At 44.2% G+C, this 21,185-nt stretch overlaps 1 protein-coding gene across 1 annotated transcript in view; it reads right to left on the bottom strand.

Moving 5' to 3' along the window:
- The window catches only part of CFAP100 (cilia and flagella associated protein 100), a 94,056-nt gene that overhangs the window by 16,639 nt on the left and 56,232 nt on the right, over nucleotides 1–21,185 (bottom strand). The window contains exons 9-13 of the mRNA XM_037803536.1: nucleotides 9,441–9,622; nucleotides 9,029–9,070; nucleotides 8,823–8,949; nucleotides 2,157–2,208; nucleotides 1,919–2,070 (exon numbers count right to left, since the gene is read on the bottom strand). Of these exons, the coding sequence (XP_037659464.1) occupies nucleotides 1,919–2,070; nucleotides 2,157–2,208; nucleotides 8,823–8,949; nucleotides 9,029–9,070; nucleotides 9,441–9,622 (555 nt within the window). The remainder of the gene's footprint in view (nucleotides 1–1,918; nucleotides 2,071–2,156; nucleotides 2,209–8,822; nucleotides 8,950–9,028; nucleotides 9,071–9,440; nucleotides 9,623–21,185) is intronic.

Here is a 21,185-nt window from a genome sequence, read left to right on the forward strand (position 1 = left end):
AAGGTGAGGAAATGGATTCTCCCTGGGACCCTCCAGAAAGGAACTCAGCCCTGCCAACACCTTGATTTTAGCCCTCTAAAGCTCACGACAGACGTCTGACCTCCAAGACTTTGAGATAATAAATTTGTTCCGTTTTCAGCCACTCAGTTGCTACTAATTTGCTTCAGCAGCAATTAGAACCAAATGCACATGTCATGGATATAGCACATTTTGTTGATCCTTGCACCTGCTGATGGACATTTGGGCTGTTTCCATTTTTGGCTATTATGAATAATTCTACTTTGATGGTTATTGCAGTATTTTTTTTTTTCTACAGTGTCTCTGACACAGCCACTCCTTCCAATTTTGGAACAAATTGCTCCTTCACAATGTTTAAATGTTGCATTTTGTTTTTTGCTGAGAAGGTGTGGTTGAGTTCACAGAAGTTAAATGCACATGGGCTGTGACTCCCCTGGAAATAAAGTATTGGTGCTCTCAGCTTTCGAGGTAGCTTGACCTGCTGAAGACCAACTGTGGGACAGTACCTCCAGGATTCTGCTCTGAGAGGATTTTGTGTGTGAGTGTGTAAGTGAATGTGAATCTGTGTTTGAATGTGAGTGCATGTGGATGAGTGTGAGCATGTGTGTGAGTGGATGTGAGTGTGTGTGGGTGAATGTGTCTGTGTGTGAGCATGTAGGTAAGTCTGTGTGTCAGCGGCTGGGCCTCTACTCTCGCCAGGTTCTCTGGGAAACTGGGAGGCTGCCTGCCGCTCCCAGCTCATCTCTCTCTCTGTCACCCCCCAGCTTTCTGGGAAATGAAACCTCGTCTGAGAGCTGATGGCTCTGCATCATTCTGGAGCCTCCTGGCCATGCTGGGCAAGACATGGGCCAACGGGACGCAGGTGCAGGAGTATGGCTCACCCATGGGGCCTCGAAGCCATCGGGCTGGTTCCCACCTCAGGGCCTTTGCACTGGCTGCACCCTCTGCCTCAGGTCTTCATGTGGCTACCTTCCTTCCTGGCCTTCCATACATTCTTGGTTCAAATGACGCCTTCTCCTGGAAGACTTCCCTGCCCACTCCATCTGCGGTCACTCCTCTACTCCAGTCTCCCTCTCACATAACCATTCTTTTCCTTATAGCACATGTCAGCATCTAGAAGTCAGATCTCTTGGATGACCCAGAACCCGGCCTGACCCACAAGAGATGCTCAGTAAGTGCTCTGCTCCCAAAACGCCTCTCACCTGGTGGTCTGGCCTGGCCCTGCCCCACCCACTCTCCTGAGCCAGGTGGTGGACTGGGGATGGCCAGTGACCACACCGGTAGGAGGCACATCCTAACAGCCCTGGGCTCCAGGTCAGGGCTGGGCAGCAGCCTCCCTTCACCCGCAGCCCCTTTGGCCTGACTGATCTTCTGCCCAACTCCAGGGCCCTGGAGGCCTTGCCATACTGGACAAGCTGGTAAGCCTCCCCTCCTCCAGCAAGGCCTTTCCAGCTCAGGCCAGATGGTCCATCCACCTCTGTCCTAGCCCCACAGGGTCCCAGCATGCTCATCTGACCACCCTGACTCATCCTGCCCTCTGCCGCCTCCTGCTCCCCCACCAGACCTGCTCCTGCCCCCACCCCAGAAGGGGCCTCACCTGCCTTCCAGAAGCCTGGTGTCAGCAGAAAGGGGTTTGGGTGGGAAGGTCCTGGAGATGCTGTGCTCAGGCCACAGACTGTTGCAGGGCGTGGTCAGGACCAGCCCCGTGTGGCTGCCACCCTGGTCCTGGGCCACCCCCAGCTCCCCTGCCCCAGAGGACACTCCATCTCCCCAGGGCCAGGTCTGCAAGGCTTCACACAGAGCGGAGGTTGGGGAATTCCACACCCTGCGCCCAGTGGCTGGGAAGCCCAGCTTCAGGCTTCTCTGCAGACAGTAGCAGAGCCCAGGGGGCCGGACCTACATGCGGTTCTGGGTGTTTTTCAGGGTGACGCTCAGTTCCTCCAAGGTCTCATCCATCTCCTGCGTGTTCTGGATCAGGGAGAGGTTCTGCTCCTCCAGCTGCGTAAAGATGTCCAGGAGCTGCTGGGGCTCCTTGAAGTACAGCTCCACCTCCTGCAATCAGAGCGCCTGTCCGCAGGGCCAGGAGGGGGCCCGCGCCCGGGAGCCCCTGCCCCCGCCGAGGTCTGGAGCCACCGCACCTCGCCGTCGCTGTCTGGGTCCTCTGCTGCAAAGAGGAAGGCACTGCTCGACCTGCGGAGAAGAAACGGCGGGGGTCAGGGGCAGGCCACGGACCCACCGCGCGGGAGAATGGGGAGGCCGGCGCGTGCGCGCAAAGGGTCAGCCCGCTCAGACTTTGCGCCCGAGATTGCCGATCGGAGGTGAGGAGCGCAGCAAGAGCCCACCGGCTTCTTGCCCCTTCCCCTCTCCCCCATTTCCCCTCACCCCTGCGCGCACGCCCACGAGTTCCCCAGACAACAGCGCCTCCTCACGGGACCCCCAGCTGTCACACCAGCTGGAGGGATATTTTCAAAATTTCAATCAGCTCATCTCACGCCCCACCTCCAGAATGACTTTTCATTGGAGTTGGACTAAAACTTGACCTCCTTTCTGGGGCTAACGGCTCCCCCTTATCTGGCCCCTGCTACCTCCCAGCCCTCATCTCCCCCTCCCAGACTTGATCACTCTGATCCCTGCCTTACCAGCTTTCTTTCTGTCCCTCGAGGTACCCAACCCTGCCTCAGGGCCTTTGTACCTGCTGTTCCCCTTTAGGATAGTGGCAGGGCTTGGCGAGCCATCTTAAGATGGCTTTCCTGCCACTTCCCCAGCCTGGGTCCTGATGGCCTCTTGTGATTAGGGACGGTGGTGCTTGCTGCTGTGTCCTGAGCTAGCCCAGAGACGGGCTCAGAAATGCTGCCTGTGCACCAAGCTCTTAGCTGCTGACTGGGCCCTGGAAGTCACCCGGGGACGGAGGGCAGCTAGATGCTTTTCCCACTGAATGAGGACCAACCTTGACTTGATTTCCAAACCAGCTTAAATCCTATCTCCCCTTTGCCTGCTCCAGCCTGGGCCTCTGAATGTGCAGGTTCTGCTGGCCGGGGGTGGGGGTAGGGGTGGGGTGAGGTGTTGAGGAGGGCAGTCCGGGCTGAACCCACCCAGAGGCCCAAACACCCTTGCTCATTTGCACACAGGCAGCTCCCCAGCTGGTGGAGCTGTGTCTTTTCAGGGTTCTTTCCAAGTGTGGCTCTTGGTTCTTGTTCTACCAAGGAGGACACCAAGACCTTGTTGGCAAGACAAGCCCCCAGGAACCTGGGATGGGCATTCCCTCAGGACTGTCCATGGGCTGGAGGGTGCAGGCCCAGGCTGCATGACACTCCAGTCCCTTACCCTCCTCTGGGGCAATGAGACTGAAGTGGGGACAAAGAATCCCATAGAGGTAATCAGTGTAAGGCTCCAAGGGAGGGAATCAAGGAGGGCTTCCTGGAGAAAGGGGGCATGGTGATAACTAAACCACTCTCCAAACTTGTGGTCCATGCCTCACCTGTGCAGACAGCTGATTCACATTATTCACAGCAGTTAGGTTCTATAAAGTAGTTGCCAACACTGAATTAGCGAATACTGAATCATTGCCTCTAGGGGAAATACAGGGTTAAGTTCCTGCATGACTCTGGCCCCAATGTTTTCATCAACTGGTCAATACATAAACTTGTTTTATGTGTGCTTCTGTTTAAAGATGCCCTATTTAATATGTATGACTGATTTAGTAATATTGATATTACTATTAGTTTATTACTATATTAGATAAGCCTGAAGGAAGCTTATCCAGCACTTGTATTTTCACTGAAAGACACATCACAGCCTTCTTACACTTAGGAACACTAGACAGCACTTTGGTGCTACTCTTGGGGGCCACTTTAAACTATGAAATCACCCACAGAAAGCACAAAAACATGAAAAAACTGGAGCACTAAATAGACCACGAAAAGGTCACTTGTTGGCAGTATGAGAGCTGAAACAAGAAGGCAGAGCATTGCCTTGTTTGACCTCAAGTGGGAACGTTGCGCATCAGATGACTCAAATTTTTTCGTGTTTTGCACATGTCCATGAATGACCATGGAAATGCTGTGAGTATTGCTTTTGGGGTCATGAATAAATAAGTGAGTAGTCGAATTCACAAATGCAGACCAGCCATGTATTTGTACTCTTTTTACAAGGAATGGTCAGAGATGTGGGCAACTTGCCCAAGTTCTCCTGTGGGACCCTGCTAGCCCATAAGGTGTCCTTCTGAAAAGCCCCTTTCCAGGTGGATGCAGATTGGGTGAGGGTGCCTGGCTAGATGGGTAGAGCATGGGCTGGACTTCAGCCCCCACTCACCTTCTCAGCTGAGTGCCCTTGTGCAGTCCACAACCTGCCCAACTGTACTCAGTGGCTCTGGGCACATGAGTAAAAGATGGAAGAGCCAGGATTCAAACCCAGCATGGTGTGATTCCAAACCTCCACTCTCAAAGATTCTCCCAACATGCGGGGCCTGGATGGTGAGTGCTCCAAGGGTAAGAGGCAATCTAGGCAGAGGGAATAGTTTCTCTTATTTGTTCTCCACTTCCAACCTCCCACGTCCCAAACTGATGCTTCTTGGACTGGATGAGGACCTGGCCTTTACCAATTTCCAAAGTAGCTTTAATCCTTCCATGGTTTAATCTGTAAGCATCATTTTCCCTGCCTTGGTGAGAAGACTGACCACCATCAGTGGCAGCAACATTGGGCCAGGCACATCCCATATGTTACCTCTGATCCTTGCAACCACCTTCTGATGGGGCTGTGAGTTCCAGTTTAATGCTCAAGAAATGGAAGTTCCAAAACATGTCTTTGTGGGGGAACATAATGCAATCAGTCACGGTCTCTCTCCCCATTGGACCACCAAAAGGCATGTTCTTCCCATATGCAAAATACATTTATCCCATCCCAACACCCCCAAAGCCATAACAACTCTCATCAAAATCAGTAAGGGGAATGGTTTGTCCTGGGGCAAAATTCTTCTGTTTGTGGATCTGCGAAACCTAGAAAACAAACTATCTCCTTCCAAAACATGATGGTAGGACAGGCATAGGATAGACATTTCCATTCAGAAGGGAGAAACTGGAAGGAATACAGTGGTCACAGGTCCCAAGTAAGTCCAAAACCCTGCAGGGCAAACTCGATTAGATTCCAAGGTCTGAGAGTCATCTGTGGATCGATGCTTTGTCCTCTGGGCCCCACCTATTCCAAGCACTGGGGCAGTAGCCATGTTCTCCCCAAACTCAGGGCACATGCCCCCACTGTCTCTGAGTCCCAGAGTGGTGTGGCAGCCCTTGACCTGAAATCCATGGCAGATGGCCCATGGCTCCAAACACCAGGGCAGAAGTTCCTCTCTTTGGGCTGAGGATATCTTTTTGGTCCAGACCTCTGCTTCTACAGCTCTACCACTGAAGTCATTCTTTCTTCATTTCATCTAATTTCTGTCCCTTCCAGTCCAGGTTGGCAGTGCTTCTGCTTATACAAATTCTCAAAAACTTTGTTAGTTTTCCATGCAATTATAGGGGATCCAGGCCATCGGACAAAAGGATCCTCCACGGATTCTTCCTGGATAGTTGTATTTATAATCCTGACATCCTTTGAGATGGCTGACCAGTTCCATGTGTCATGTCTAATCTTCTTAGCAATTAGCTATCCAGCCACACCCTCTAGCAAAGGGTTGTTCAACCTCACTCTGGCACAGAGCCCTGTTCTCTGGGAACTTGTCTCCCAGGAACTCAGGGAAGGCCCTATTTAACTGCCTTTGGCCCTAGTTTCAGAGCATGCTATCTAAATAGCTGGATGGTCAGGGAATTGAAAGGAACAAGATTGGAAGAATGATAACAAGGAAATTTGGGTAAGAAGTATGTGGATGGACCTTTCAGAATGGGCACAGACTGTGAAGATATTTGTGTTCACCAAAGGGCATCCACTGCAGAGCAGACTCAATAATTGGACACACTGATACACTCTGTGAATGTCAGTCAGCATCTTTCCTCAGCCACCCCATAAGCAAAGTGGCCATGGAGGCAGCAATGGATGCTATGCATGGGCTCTACAACATGGACTTCTCCTTGCTAAGGCTGACCTGGCTACTGCTCCTGCTGAGTGCCTAATATTCAGAGGCTCTGCCTAACCACAGAAACCAACACTGAATCCCTGATATGAAACCATTCCCTGGGAGGACCAGCTTGCCACCTGATGACGGTTGATTACATTGGACCTCTTCCATCATGGAGGGGACAAAGATTTGTCATCACTGGAATAGACATAGTATAAACACAAAGAGACCCACAAACAGGCACATAATAGTAAAAATGCTAATACTCAAAGACAAGGAGAAAATCTTGAAAGTGGGAAGAGAAAAATGATGTGTCACTTACAAGCGAACCCCAATAAGACTAACAACTGACTTCTCAGCAGAAACAGTGGATGCCAGGAGCAGTGGGAAAACATATTCAAAGTGTACAAGGAGAAACAAAAGACTGCCAACCAACAATCCTACATCCAGCAAAGCTATCTTTCAAAAAATGAAGGTGAAATCAGGACTTTCACTAATAAACACAATCTGAGATAATTTTTGCTAGCAGACCCACTTTAGAAGAAATACTAAGGGAATATCTTCAGGCCTAAAGCAGATGTGTGGCCCGGAGGTTGTGAGAGTTCTGGTGAGATGCTTCCATTTTCTGTGGAAGATGAAACGTGAGATTGAGTGCATGAGGAAGAAGACGACGGCACAGTTGGAGGTTCGAGGGAATCGGAGGTCTGGGATAGCCACGAATCCAGCACTAGTTACAGTGGTTTGTACACACTATTTAAAGCACCCTCCATGGACGAGCTCACTTGTTGCTCACAGTGATCAGATGAGCTCTCGGCTTCTCCCTATGTAGTAGAAGAGGAAGCCGAGGCACAGAATGCAGAGTTGGACATGGGATCAGGACTCTGGCTGCAGAGTGCACACTCTTCATTGCTGCACTCTGCTTCAGGGCCTGTGGCGGCCATGTGCCTGGTGGTGGCCTTCCAGGAGGAGCTGGAGTTTGGGGGCAGCTGAACTGGAGCAGCAAGGAGGGATGGCAGGCAGTGGGGGTGGGGGGTGGTGTAAGAACAGCAGTGAGTGTGAGGCCCTTCAGCATGAGCTGTCCAGGGAGGGAGGCCAGCAGGGGGGTTGTCACTCTTCATGGCTGCAGAGCAAAGGGTCTGTGTGGGACATCAGGTGGGGCTGCAGAAGGAATTCTGGGAGATGGCCAGGAGGTTCGAGGCAGTCCCAGGAAGTGGATGGCAAAGGTGGCGTGGACCCATGGACCCAGAATTGCTGACATGGAAAGTAGACCCCAGAATGAGGTGACTTTCAGCTGGAATGCGCACTAAACGATTCCGTTTGGTCGACAGACAGACCCACCTTGACTGCCCAAACACCCCATCCCCTGAGGCTCCCCCAATGCCTACCAGCCATCTGCACCTCACCCTGCTCTCCAGTCCCACCCAACCCCCCCCAGCCGAAGAGGGTCCAGACCCCACGAGGCAGGCCAGCCCCTGGCAGCAACCCCAATATTCCACAGGCAAATGTCTGCTGTCTATTCGAGGCTGCAGCCATTCGTCAGGGCCAGCACCCCAATGGGGCCACCCTTGCCATGTCTACCACATTACGTGAGTATCACCCCTGCAGCACCATGAGGCCACGGTGGTGAACAGGCCACAGTCAAGGGCACTCAAACCCCCAGAGGAGAAGGATTTGAGGGGCAGAGGAAGACTGTGAGCAAGCAGCAAACATCCTTTAAAGCTAGAGAAAGGATGGTCTTTCGAATCATGATGTAAAATCAGATGCCACAGAGGAAGACTGGCAAATCCACCCATATGCAAATCAAAACTAAACTAAACTAAACAGTGCAGCTGCTGTGGAAATCAGTCCCAGAAGCACCACATGATCCGGCAACCCCACTTCAAAGTATATACCCAAAGGGATGGACAGCAGGATCTTAAACAGGTATCTGCACACCTGGGTTCATAGTGGCATTATTCACAATTGCCAAAAGGTGAAAACAACCCCAGTGTCCACCAACAGATGGTTAAACAAAATGTGGTATGTCTATACAGTGGAAAATTATTCATTCCTAAAAAGGAACGAAGTTCTGCAACATGCTACAACTACAGCATGGATTAAACTTGAAGACATAATACAAAGTAAAATAAGCCTGACACTAAAGGAAAAATGTTGTGTGATTGTACTTGAAACAATTAGAATAAGTAAATTCATATAGGCAGAAAGTAGAAGTTACCAGGAGCCAGAGGAGGGGAAAATAGGTTGTGATTGTTTAATGGTTACAGTTTGTATTTGGGGTGATGGAAAAGTTTTGGTGATGGATAGTGGTGATGGTAGCACAACACTGTAAATGTGATTAATGTCACTGAATTGTACACTTAAAAATACTTAAAATGGCAAATTTGGTGCTATATATATATATATATATATATATATATATATTAGCACAATAAAGACATTTTAAAATTCTGGGTAATTTTACATAAAAATCTAGATTGTCAGCTTGTGTTGAAAAAATATCAAGCTCTGGCCTCTTGGGCCAGCCTTTCCCCAAGGCTGCAGTGGGTTCGCACAGGGCACATATTTTGCAGGTACTACCCCAGGATTAAGTTTACTTTGTTTATAAAACATCTTGATTTCAGGGTTTCAGTTAGACACATACACTGTGGGAGGCTGGACCCTGCACTTGGTGTCCCTGGGCTGGGTCCCAGCCTGGCCTCTCTAGGGGCTCCCCACTGCTCCCCGGCCCCCTCAATGGCCGACAAAGCCCACTCACTGTTTGGACTCCAGATCGCTGGACACACTGGGATAGCTGTTCTGCTGGAAGCTGCCGCTGCTTGACACGGTCTGCCCCAACCGTGTTGACTGGGGAAACTTTGGCAGTTTCTTGGAGCCCTGCCCCTCTGGAGGAAGCAGAGGGATAGTTTCCATGGGCCCCAGCTGGGATGTGGGGTGCTCCTCCAGCCTCGGGCTGCCACGTACCTCTGACCCATGGGGAGCTCATCTTGCTCCTGGCCACTGGTCCTATAGGAAGCAAAAGAGAAATCCTAGATGACCTTGGCTGCAACCAGGCCCCCGTCCTCCCAGGCCATCTGTGGGAGGTTTGTTGGCCTCAGCAGCAGAGCGGGTCTCGGAAGGAAAGCCCCAGGATTTGAGTTGTCCAGCAGCTCTAGCTTCCCCATGTTGGTCCCGTTTAGGGTTGAGCTTCAGCACTTGGGTGGCTGAGGGGCCGGGACACCTGCCCTTTGCCCAAAGAGCCTCAGAGTCGGGCTTATGGAGGGGTGGCTCAACCATTGTCCTGGGCCCCTCCAAGGCTCCTGCCATTTGGGCATGGGGTCTAGGAGGGTCCCTGGCAGGTTCTGCCCCTGGGGACCCACCCTCTCTTTTCTGCTACCTTTGTTCCCTGGGGTGGAGACCACAGAGCTCTCTCTGGGGGTCTGGGCAGCCTCCATGGCCTCTTTGAGAGCCAAGCGCTTCTTCTCCCGTTCTTCGAACCACTCCTTGGGTGTCAGCTTGTACAGGAAATCCCTGTAGGTTTTGTAATGCTGCAGAGTGTCTTCAAACTTGGAGATTTCGCTAGACTCAGAGGAGAGGAAGTGCAAGATCAGGCTTCTGCCCATGGCAAGGCCCCTCCAGCTGAGACCTCCCCTCCTCTTCCGGTCACCCGGGCTCAGCCATCCTGCCCTGCACCCTGGCCGAACAGGGCTCTTTGTTCTCCCAGACAATAAACAGTGCTGCCTGGAAGGGGGAGGGAACCCACTAAAGTGGGCAGGCCCTCCCAGAGGCACAGGGAAGTGTGCTCTAAGTTGGGCCATTAGCCTTCTGTGGATTCCAAGTTTTAGTTTATCCTACGGACTCTGTTTGTCCCTGTTTCTGGGGGTGGAGCAGAGGCAGCCTTTGATCCAAGTCAGCCCTGCCTCCCAGTGGCCTGTGATGTGACATGGGTAAAGTCATGGAACCTCTCTCGGCCTCAGTCATCCCATCTGTACAATGGGCAATACCTTCTCATTTTTTTTTTTAAATTTTAGGATTATACATATAACACAGAATTTCCCATTTTAACCACTATAGTGTGTACAATTCACTGGCATTAATTATATTCACAATGTTTTGCTACTATCACCACCATCCATTACCAAAGCTTTTCCTCTACCCCAGACAGAAACTCTGCACCCATTAAGCAGTAACTAACTCCTCATTCCTCCTCCCCCTAGCCCCTGGTAAATTCTAATCTACTTTCTGTCTCTATGGATTTGCCTTTTCTAGATATTTTATATAAGTGGAATCATACAGTATTTGTCCTTTTTTGTCTGGCTTATTTCATTCCTCATGACGTTTTGAAGTTTCACCCATGTTGTCGCATGCACAGAACCTCATTCCTCTTTACGGCCAAATAATATTCCATTGTGTGGATAGACCACATTTTATTTGTCCATTCATTTGTCAGTGGACACGGGTGGCTTCCATGTTTTGGCTGTTGTGAATAATGCCTATGAACATTGGTGTACAAATATCTGTTTGAGTCCCTGCTTTCACTTCTTTGGGGTCTATACCTAGAAGTGAGATTGCCAGATCATGAGGTAATTCTATGTTTAACTTTCTGAGGAACTGCCAAACCGTTTGTTATAGTGGCTGCACCATTTTATATTCCTACCAAGAGTGAGTGTTTCTATTTCTCTACAACCTCTCCAACACTTTTCTGTTATTTACTTTTTCTGTTACTTACTTTTTTGTTATTTTCTGTTACTTACTTTTTTTGAATAATCGTCATCCTATTGGGTGTGAAATGGTAGCTCATTATGGTTGTAATTTGCAATTCCCTAACAGTGAATGATGTTGAGCATCTTTTTACGTGCTTATTAGCCATTTGCATATGTTTTTTGAGAAATGTCTATTTAAGTTCTTTGCTCATTTTTAATTGGGTTGTCTTTTTGTTGTTGAATTGTAGGAGTTCTTTATATATTCTCCATATTATACCCTTATTGGAGATGGTTTCCAAATATTTTCTCCCATTCTCTGGGTTGTCTTTTCACTTTCTTGATAATGTCCTTAGATGGACAAAAAATTTTTTTTGTCTCTGATTAAATCCAATTTATCTATTTTGAGTTAATTTTTTTATAGTGTGATAAAGGGGTCCACTTTCATTTTTTTGCATGTGGATATCCTTTTTCCTCACATGATTTGTTGAAGAGACTGTTCTTTCCCCAGTGAGTGGACTTGGCACCCTTGTCAAAAATCAGCTGGTCATATCAGTTCCTCAAAAAGTTAAATATAGAATTAACATATTATTTGACAATTCTATGTCTAGGTATATACCCAAAGAAAGTGAAACGGGGTGTGCCGGTTTGGATATATTATGTCCCCCACAAAACCATATTCTTAAATGCAATATTGTGAGGGCAGACATTAATCTTTTTGATTAATCTCACCTGTGGGTAAGACCTTTGATTTAGTTATTTCCATGGAGATATGGACCCTGCCCATCCAGGGTGGGTCTTAATTAAATCACTGGAGTCCTATCAAAGAGCTCACAGACAGAAGGAACTCAGAGCAGCTGAGAGGGACTTTTGGAGAGATGTTTGCTGATGCTTAGAGATGCTTGAAGACATTTGGAGATGCTAGCCCAGAGTTTGCCCTGGAGAAACTAAGGACACACAGGAGCTGAGAGAGAGAAGCTGAAAACCAGAACCCTGGAATAAAGGATCAGCAGACGCCAGTCACATGCCTGCCCAGCTGACAGAAGTGTTCCGAACGCCATTGGCCTTTCTTCAGTGAAGGTATCCTCTTGTTGATGCCTTAGTTTGGACACTTTTATGGCCTCATAACTGTAAATTTTTGAGCCAATAATTCCCCTTTATAAAAGCCAATCCATTTCTGGTATTTTGCATAATGGCAGCTCTAGCAAATTGTAATGCAGGGTCTCAAACATCAATGTTTATAGCAGCATTATTCACGACAGCCAAGAGGTTGAAACAACCCAAGTGACCATCAATAAATGAAAGGATAAACAACATGTGCTCCATACTCAAATGGAATATTCTTCAGCCACAAGAAAGCTATGAGACATTCTTTAACAAAGAACCATGAAAACATTATCCTCAGTGAAATAAGGCACATAAGGGCAAATATTGTATGATATCACCTATAAGAGATGACAAGAAAAGGCAAATTTGCAAAGATAGAAAGTAGATTAGAAGATACCAGGAGATGAGGGAAGGGGAGAAGGGGGAATGTTTGTCTGTAAAAGTATAAAAAAAATGAAACAAAAAAAGAGCAAAATGCATCCTGGATTTTGAAGACTCAGTACAACAAAAAGGAATGTAAAATACCTCATTAATAATTTTATATTGGATACAGGTAGACATAATATTTTGGAATATGGGTTAAATAAAATGCTATTACAATTAAAAAAAATCAATTGGCCACTGACTTGTGAGTTTATTTCCATTGGTCTTTATGTCTGTCCTTCTGCCAGTACCACACATTTTTGATTACTGTATTTTTGCAATAAGCTTTGAAATTGGGAAGTGTGAATCCTCTAACTTTGGTCTTCTTTTTCAAGATGGTCTTGGATGTTTGGGGCCACTTGCCCTTCCATATGCATTTGAATGGGCTTTTCCATTCTGCAAAGATGGCTGTTGGAATTTTGATGGAGATTGCATTGAATCTAAATCTGTTTAGGTAGTACTGACATCTTGATAATATCAAGACATGGGATATCTTTCTATTTACGTAGGCCATCTTTAATTTGTTTTAGCAATATATTGTAGTTTTCTGTGTACAAGTCTTTTTACATCTCTGTTAAATTTTTCCTAGATATTTCATTCTTTTAATTACTTTTGTAAATGGAACTGATTTCTTGATTTCCTTTTCAGATTATTCATTGCTGTTGTATAAGAAACACAGCTAGCTTTTGCATGTTGATCTTTGTATTAGTTGGGGTTCTCTAGGGAAACAGAACCAACAAGAGATATCTGTAAATATAAGATTTTATAAAAGTGTCTCATGCAACTGCAGGGATGCATGAGTCAGAATTCCATAAGGCAGGCAGCAAACTGGCAATTCCAATGAAGGTGTTCGATGAACTCAGGAGATGCTTGCTAGCTGAAGAAGTGAAAGTTCTCTCTCTTTCTCCCTTAAAAGTTTTCAACTGATTGGATTAAATCCAGCTGATAGAATTCTCTCGTTGAGGAAGACACACCCTTCATTGATGTAATCAGTCATGAGTGCAGTCAATTGACTGACGAATTAGTAAACCAGCTTCTGGTTTATTAACCAACCACAAGTGTCCTTGCAGTAACAGTGAGGCCAGTGCTTGCTTTACCAGACACCTGGGCACCATTATCTGACCAAGTTGACACATGAACTTTACCATCACAATCTTGTACCCTGCCACTTTGCTGAATTCATTTATTAGCTCTCGAAGTTTTCTTGTATATTCTTCTGGATTTTCTTTATGTAGGATCATGTCATCTGTGGATAGGGATAGATTTAGTTCTTCCTTCCCAGTTTGGGTGTCTTATTTCTTTTTCTTGCTGAATTGCTCTCTTGCTAGAACTTCCAGCACAATGTTGAATAACAGTGGTTAGAACAGACAACCATATCTTGATCCTGATTTTAGAAAAAAAGTTTGTAGTCTTTTACCACTGAGTATGATGTTAGCTGTGGGTTTTTCATATATGCCCTTTATCATGATGAGGAATTTCTTTTCTATTCCTCATTTCCTGAGTGTTTTTATCATGAAAGGGTACTGGATTTGGTCAAATGCCCTTTCTGTGTCAATTGAAATGATTATGTGTTTTTTTTTCCCTTCATTCTACTAAAGTGATATATCCCATTTATTGATTTTCTTATGTTGAACCACCTTCCCATGATAAATTTCGTATGTTGAACCACATTCCTGGAATAAATCACACTTGGTCATGGCGTATAATTCTTTCCATGTGCTGTTGGATTGTATTTGCTAGTATTTAGTTGAATATTTTTGCATCTATTCCAAAGGGATATTGGTCTGCAATTTCCTTTTCTAGTGATATCTTTATCTGACTTTGGTATTAGGGTGATGCTGGCTGCACAGAATGAGTTAGGACGTACTACCTCTTCTTCAATTTTTGGAAGAGTTTGAGAAGGTCTGATGCTAATTCTACTTTGAATGTTTGATAGAATGGTAGCCTTCTGGTCTTGGACTTTTCTTTGTCAGGAGTTTATTATTAATCCAATCTCTTGTTATTGGTCTATTGAAAACTTCTGTTTCTTCATGAGTCAGTTAAGGTAATTTGTGTGTTTCTATAGGAATCTGTCAATTTCATTCAGATTACCTAATTTGATGGTGTACAATTGTTTGTAATATCTGCATAATCATTTTTATTTCTGTATGGTTGGTAGTAACATTCACCTTTCCTTTTCTGATTTTAGTTATTTGTGTCTTTTCTATTTTTTTTCTTTGTCAGACTTTGATGTTTTCTTTGATGTTTTCAAAGAACCAACTTTTGTTTTCATTGATTCTATTATTTTTTATCCCTTATTTCATTTCTCTCTGCTCTAATCTTTATTACTACCTTCGTTCTGCTCTCTTTGGGTTTAGTTTACTTTTTTTTTCCCCAGCACTTTTATCCCTCTGTTTATGTTTTTAGATGGTTTTAGTCATGCACCATACATTCCTTCTTAAGTAAACAAATAATGTTTCCCTGTATAATCACAAAGTTAGCATTCACCACCACTGTCTATATAAGGACATTTCCACTTCTTCCACAAAGAAAGAGGAAGAGGCATATAAAGTAGAAAGACAAAAGAAAAAGAAAGAAAAAAAAATGGCAGCAAAATGTTTGGTCCTTAAGAGGCAGTTATTTTGACCATTATTCAGATGCATATTTAGGTGCATTTAAAGTTTAACGTTCCATTAAAACCACCATACCATTCTGTTTGCAAACAGGCATCCGAGTAGCTTCTTTTTTTTTTTTACTTAATTTATTTTTATTGAGATTGTTCACATACCATACAATTATCCAAAGATCCAAAGTGTACAATCAATTGCCCATAGTACCATCATACAGCTGTGCATCCATCACCACAATTAATTTTTTTTCAATTTTTAGAACATTTTCATTACTCCAGAAAAGAAATAAAGACAAAAAAAAAAAAAAAAAAAAAAAAAAAAAAGGAAACTCAAACACTCCCATAACTCTAACCACCCTCCCTCCATTATTGATTCATAGTTTTGGTATAGTACATTTGTTACTGTTAAAGAAAGAATGTTAAAATACTACTAACTGTAGTATATAGCTTGCAATAGGTATGTTTTTTTCCTATATGCCCCTCTATTATTAACTTCTAGTTATAGTGTCATACATTTGTTCTAATTCATGAGAAAGACTTCTAATATTTGTAAGTTAATCACAGACATTGTCCACCACAAGATTCACTGTTTTATACATCCCCATCTTTTAACCTCTAACTTTCCTTCTGGTGACATACATGACTCTGAGCTTCCCCTTAACACCACATTCACACACCATTAAGCACTGTTAGTTATTTTCACAACATGCTACCATCACTTCTGTCCATTTCCAAATGTTTAAGTTCACCCTAGTTGAACATTCTGCTCATGATAAGCAACCACTCACCATTCTTTAGCCTCATTCTATATCCTGATAACTTACATTTCATGTCTATGAGTTTACATATAATTAGTTCATAACAGTGAGACCCTGCAATATTTGTCCTTATGTGTCTGTCTTATTTCACTCAAAATAGTGCCTTCGGAGGCGGGGCAAGATGGCAGACTGGTGAGCTGCAAGTTTTAGTTACTCCTCCAGGAAAGTAGGTAGAAAGCCAGGAACTGCGTGGACTGGACACCACAGAGCAATCTGTCTTTGGGCATACTTCATACAACACTCATGAAAATGTCGAACTGCTGAGATCAGCGAAATCTGTAAGTTTTTGCGGCCAGGGGACCCGTGCCCCTCCCTGCCAGGCTCAGTCCCGTGGGAGGAGGAGCTGCCAGCTCCGGGAAGGAGAAGGGAGAACTGCAGTGGTAGCCCTTATCGGAAACTCATTCTACTGATCCATACTCCAACCATAGACAGACTGAGACCAGACACCAGAGAATCTGAGAGCTGCCAGCCCAGCGGAGAGGAGACAGGCATAGAAAAAAAAAAAAATAACACGAAAAACTCCAAAATAAAAGCAGAGGATTTTTGGAGTTCTGGTGAACACAGAAAGGGGAAGGGCGGAGCTCAGGCCTTGAGGCGCATATGCAAATCCCGAAGAAAAGCTGATCTCTCTGCCCTGTGGACCTTTCCTTAATGGCCCTGGTTGCTTTGTCTATTAGCATTTCAATAACCCATTAGATCTCTGAGGAGGGCCCTTTTTTTTTTTTTTTTTTTTTTTTAAATCCTTTTCTCTTTTTCTAAAACAATTACTCTAAGAAGCCCAATACAGAAAGCTTCAAAGAATTGCAATTTGGGCACGTCAAGTCAAGAGCAGAACTAAGAGAGCTCTGAGACAAAAGGCAATAATCCAGTGGCTGAGAAAATTCACTAAACACCACAACTTCCCAAGAAAAGGGGGGTGTCCGCTCACAGCCACCATCCTGGTGGACAGGAAACACTCCTGCCCATCGCCAGCCCCATAGCCCAGAGCTGCCCCAGACAACCCAGTGTGAAGGAAGTGCTTCAAATAACAGGCACACACCACAAAACTGGGCGTGGACATTAGCCTTCCCTGCAACCTCAGCTGATTGTCCCAGAGTTGGGAAGGTGGAGCAGTGTGAATTAACAAAGCCCCATTCAGCCATCATTTCAGCAGACTGGGAGCCTCCCTACACAGCCCAGCAGCCCAGAACTGCCCTGGGGGGATGGCACTCACCTGTGACATAGCACAGTCATCCCTCAACAGAGGACCCGGGGTGCACGGCCTGGAAGAGGGGCCCACTTGCAAGTCTCAGGAGCCATACGCCAATACCAAGGACTTGTGGGTCAGTGGCAGAGACACACTGTGGCAGGACTGAACTGAAGGATTAGACTATTGCAGCAGCTTTAAAACTCTAGGATCACCAGGTAGATTTGATTGTTAGAGCCATCCACCCCCTGACTGCCCAGAAACACGCCCCATATACAGGGCACGCAACACCAACTACACACGCAAGCTTGGTACACCAATTGGACCCCACAAGACTCACTCCCCCACTCACCAAAAAGGCTAAGCAGGGGAGAACTGGCTTGTGGAGAACAGGTGGCTCGTGGACGCCACCTGCTGGTTAGTTAGAGAAAGTGTACTCCACGAAGCTGTAGATCTGATAAATTAGAGATAAGGACTTCAGTTGGTCTACAAATCCTAAAAGAACCCTATCAAGTTCAACAAATGCCACGAGGCCAAAAACAACAGAAAATTATAAAGCATATGAAAAAACCAGACGATATGGATAACCCAAGCCCAAGCACCCAAATCAAAAGATCCGAAGAGACACAGCACCTAGAGCAGCTACTCAAAGCACTAAAGATGAACAATGAGACCATAGTACAGGAGACAAAGGAAATCAAGAAGACCCTAGAAGAGCATAAAGAAGACATTGCAAGACTAAATAAAAAAATGGATGATCTTATGGAAATTAAAGAAACTGTTGACCAAATTAAAAAGATTCTGGACACTCATAGTACAAGACTAGAGGAAGCTGAACAACGAATCAGTGACCTGGAAGATGACAGAATGGAAAATGAAAGCATAAAAGAAAGAATGGGGAAAAAAATTGAAAAAAATCGAAATGGACCTCAGGGATATGATAGATCATATGAAACGTCCAAATATAAGACTCATTGGTGTCCCAGAAGGGGAAGAAAAGGGTAAAGGTCTAGGAAGAGTATTCAAAGAAATTGTTGGGGAAAACTTCCCAAATCTTCTAAACAACATAAATACACAAATCATAAATGCTCAGCGAACTCCAAATAGAATAAATCCAAATAAACCCACTCCGAGACATATACTGATCACACTGTCAAACACAGAAGAGAAGGAGCAAGTTCTGAAAGCAGCAAGAGAAAAGCAATTCACCACATACAAAGGAAACAGCATAAGACTAAGTAGTGACTACTCAGCAGCCACCATGGAGGCAAGAAGGCAGTGGCACGATATATTTAAAATTCTGAGTGAGAAAAATTCCCAGCCAAGAATACTTTATCCAGCAAAGCTCCCCTTCAAATTTGAGGGAGAGCTTAAATTTTTCACAGACAAACAAATGCTGAGAGAATTTGCTAACAAGAGACCTGCCCTACTGGAGATACTAAAGGGAGCCCTACAGACAGAGAAACAAAGACAGGACAGAGAGACTTGGAGAAAGGTTCAGTACTAAAGAGATTTGGTATGGGTACAATAAAGGATATTAATAGAGAGAGGGAAAAATATGGCAAACATAAACCAAAGGATAAGATGGCCGATTCAAGAAATGCCTTCACGGTTTTAACGTTGAATGTAAATGGATTAAACTCCCCAATTAAAAGATATAGATTCGCAGAATGGATCAAAAAAAAAGAACCATCAATATGTTGCATACAAGAGACTCATCTTAGACACAGGGACACAAAGAAACTGAAAGTGAAAGGATGGAAAAAAATATTTCATGCAAGCTACAGCCAAAAGAAAGCAGGTGTAGCAATATTAATCTCAGATAAAATAGACTTCAAATGCAGGGATGTTTTGAGAGACAAAGAAGGCCACTACATACTAATAAAAGGGGCAATTCAGCAAGAAGAAATAACAATCGTAAATGTCTATGCACCCAATCAAGGTGCCACAAAATACATGAGAGAAACACTGGCAAAACTAAAGGAAGCAATTGATGTTTCCACAATAATTGTGGGAGACTTCAACACATCACTCTCTCCTATAGATAGATCAACCAGACAGAAGACCAATAAGGAAATTGAAAACATAAACAATCTGATAAATGAATTAGATTTAACAGACATATACAGGACATTACATCCCAAATCACCAGGATACACATACTTTTCTAGTGCTCATGGAACTTTCTCCAGAATAGATCATATGCTGGGACATAAAACAAGCCTCAATAAATTTAAAAAGATTGAAATTATTCAAAGCACATTCTCTGACCACAATGGAATACAATTAGAAGTCAATAACCATCAGAGACTTAGAAAATTCACAAATACCTGGAGGTTAAACAACACACTCCTAAACAATCAGTGGGTTAAAGAAGAAATAGCAAGAGAAATTGCTAAATATATAGAGACGAATGAAAATGAGAACACAACATACCAAAACCTATGGGATGCAGCAAAAGCAGTGCTAAGGGGGAAATTTATAGCACTAAATGCATATATTAAAAAGGAAGAAAGAGCCAAAATCAAAGAACTAATGGATCAACTGAAGAAGCTAGAAAATGAACAGCAAACCAATCCTAAACCAAGTACAAGAAAAGAAATAACAAGGATTAAAGCAGAAATAAATGACATAGAGAACAAAAAAACAATAGAGAGGATAAATATCACCAAAAGTTGGTTCTTTGAGAAGATCAACAAGATTGACAAGCCCCTAGCTAGACTGACAAAATCAAAAAGAGAGAAGACCCATATAAACAAAATAATGAATGAGAAAGGTGACATAACTGCAGATCCTGAAGAAATTAAAAAAATTATAAGAGGATATTATGAACAACTGTATGGCAACAAACTGGATAATGTAGAGGAAATGGACAATTTCCTGGAAACATATGAACAACCTAGGCTGACCAGAGAAGAAATAGAAGACCTCAACCAACCCATCACAAGCAAAGAGATCCAATCAGTCATCAAAAATCTTCCCACAAATAAATGCCCAGGGCCAGATGGCTTCACAGGGGAATTCTACCAAACTTTCCAGAAAGAACTGACACCAATCTTACTCAAACTCTTTCAAAACATTGAAGAAAATGGAACACTACCTAACTCATTTTATGAAGCTAACATCAATCTAATACCAAAACCAGGCAAAGATGCTACAAAAAAGGAAAACTACCGGCCAATCTCCCTAATGAATATAGATGCAAAAATCCTCAACAAAATACTTGCAAATCGAATCCAAAGACACATTAAAAAAATCATACGCCATGACCAAGTGGGGTTTATTCCAGGCATGCAAGGATGGTTCAACATAAGAAAATCAATCAATGTATTACAACAGATTAACAAGTCAAAAGGGAAAAATCAATTGATCATCTCAATAGATGCTGAAAAAGCATTTGACAAAATCCAACATCCCTTTTTGATAAAAACACTTCAAAAGGTAGGAATTGAAGGCAACTTCCTCAACATGATAAAGAGCATATATGAAAAACCCACAGCCAGCATAGTACTCAATGGTGAGAGACTGAAAGCCTTCCCTCTAAGATCAGGAACAAGACAAGGATGCCCGCTGTCACCACTGTTATTCAACATTGTGCTGGAAGTGCTGGCCAGGGCAATCTGGCAAGACAAAGAAATAAAAGGCATCCAAATTGGAAAAGAAGAAGTAAAACTGTCATTGTTTGCAGATGATATGATCTTATATCTAGAAAACCCTGAGAAATCGACGATACAGCTACTAGAGCTAATAAACAAATTTAGCAAAGTAGCGGGATACAAGGTTAATGCACATAAGTCAGTAATGCTTCTATATGCTAGAAATGAACAAACGGAAGAGACACTCAAGAAAAAGATACCATTTTCAATAGCAACTAAAAAAATCAAGTACCTAGGAATCAACTTAACCAAAGATGTAAAAGACCTATACAAAGAAAACTACATAACTCTACTAAAAGAAATAGAAGGGGACCTTAAAAGATGGAAAAATATTCCATGTTCATGGATAGGAAGACTAAATGTCATTAAGATGTCAATTCTACCCAAACTCATCTACAGATTCAATGCAATCCCAATCAAAATTCCAAAAACCTACTTTGCAGACTTGGAAAAGCTAGTTGTCAAATTTATTTGGAAAGGGAAGATGCCTCGAATTGCTAAAGACACTCTAAAAAAGAAAAACGAAGTGGGAGGACTTACACTCCCTGACTTTGAAGCTTATTATAAAGCCACAGTTGCCAAAACAGCATGGTACTGGCACAAAGATAGACATATAGATCAATGGAATTGAATTGAGAATTCAG

This window comes from Choloepus didactylus, chromosome 1 (genome assembly GCF_015220235.1).
Source record: "Choloepus didactylus isolate mChoDid1 chromosome 1, mChoDid1.pri, whole genome shotgun sequence".
NCBI classification, from domain to species: Eukaryota; Metazoa; Chordata; class Mammalia; order Pilosa; family Megalonychidae; genus Choloepus; species Choloepus didactylus.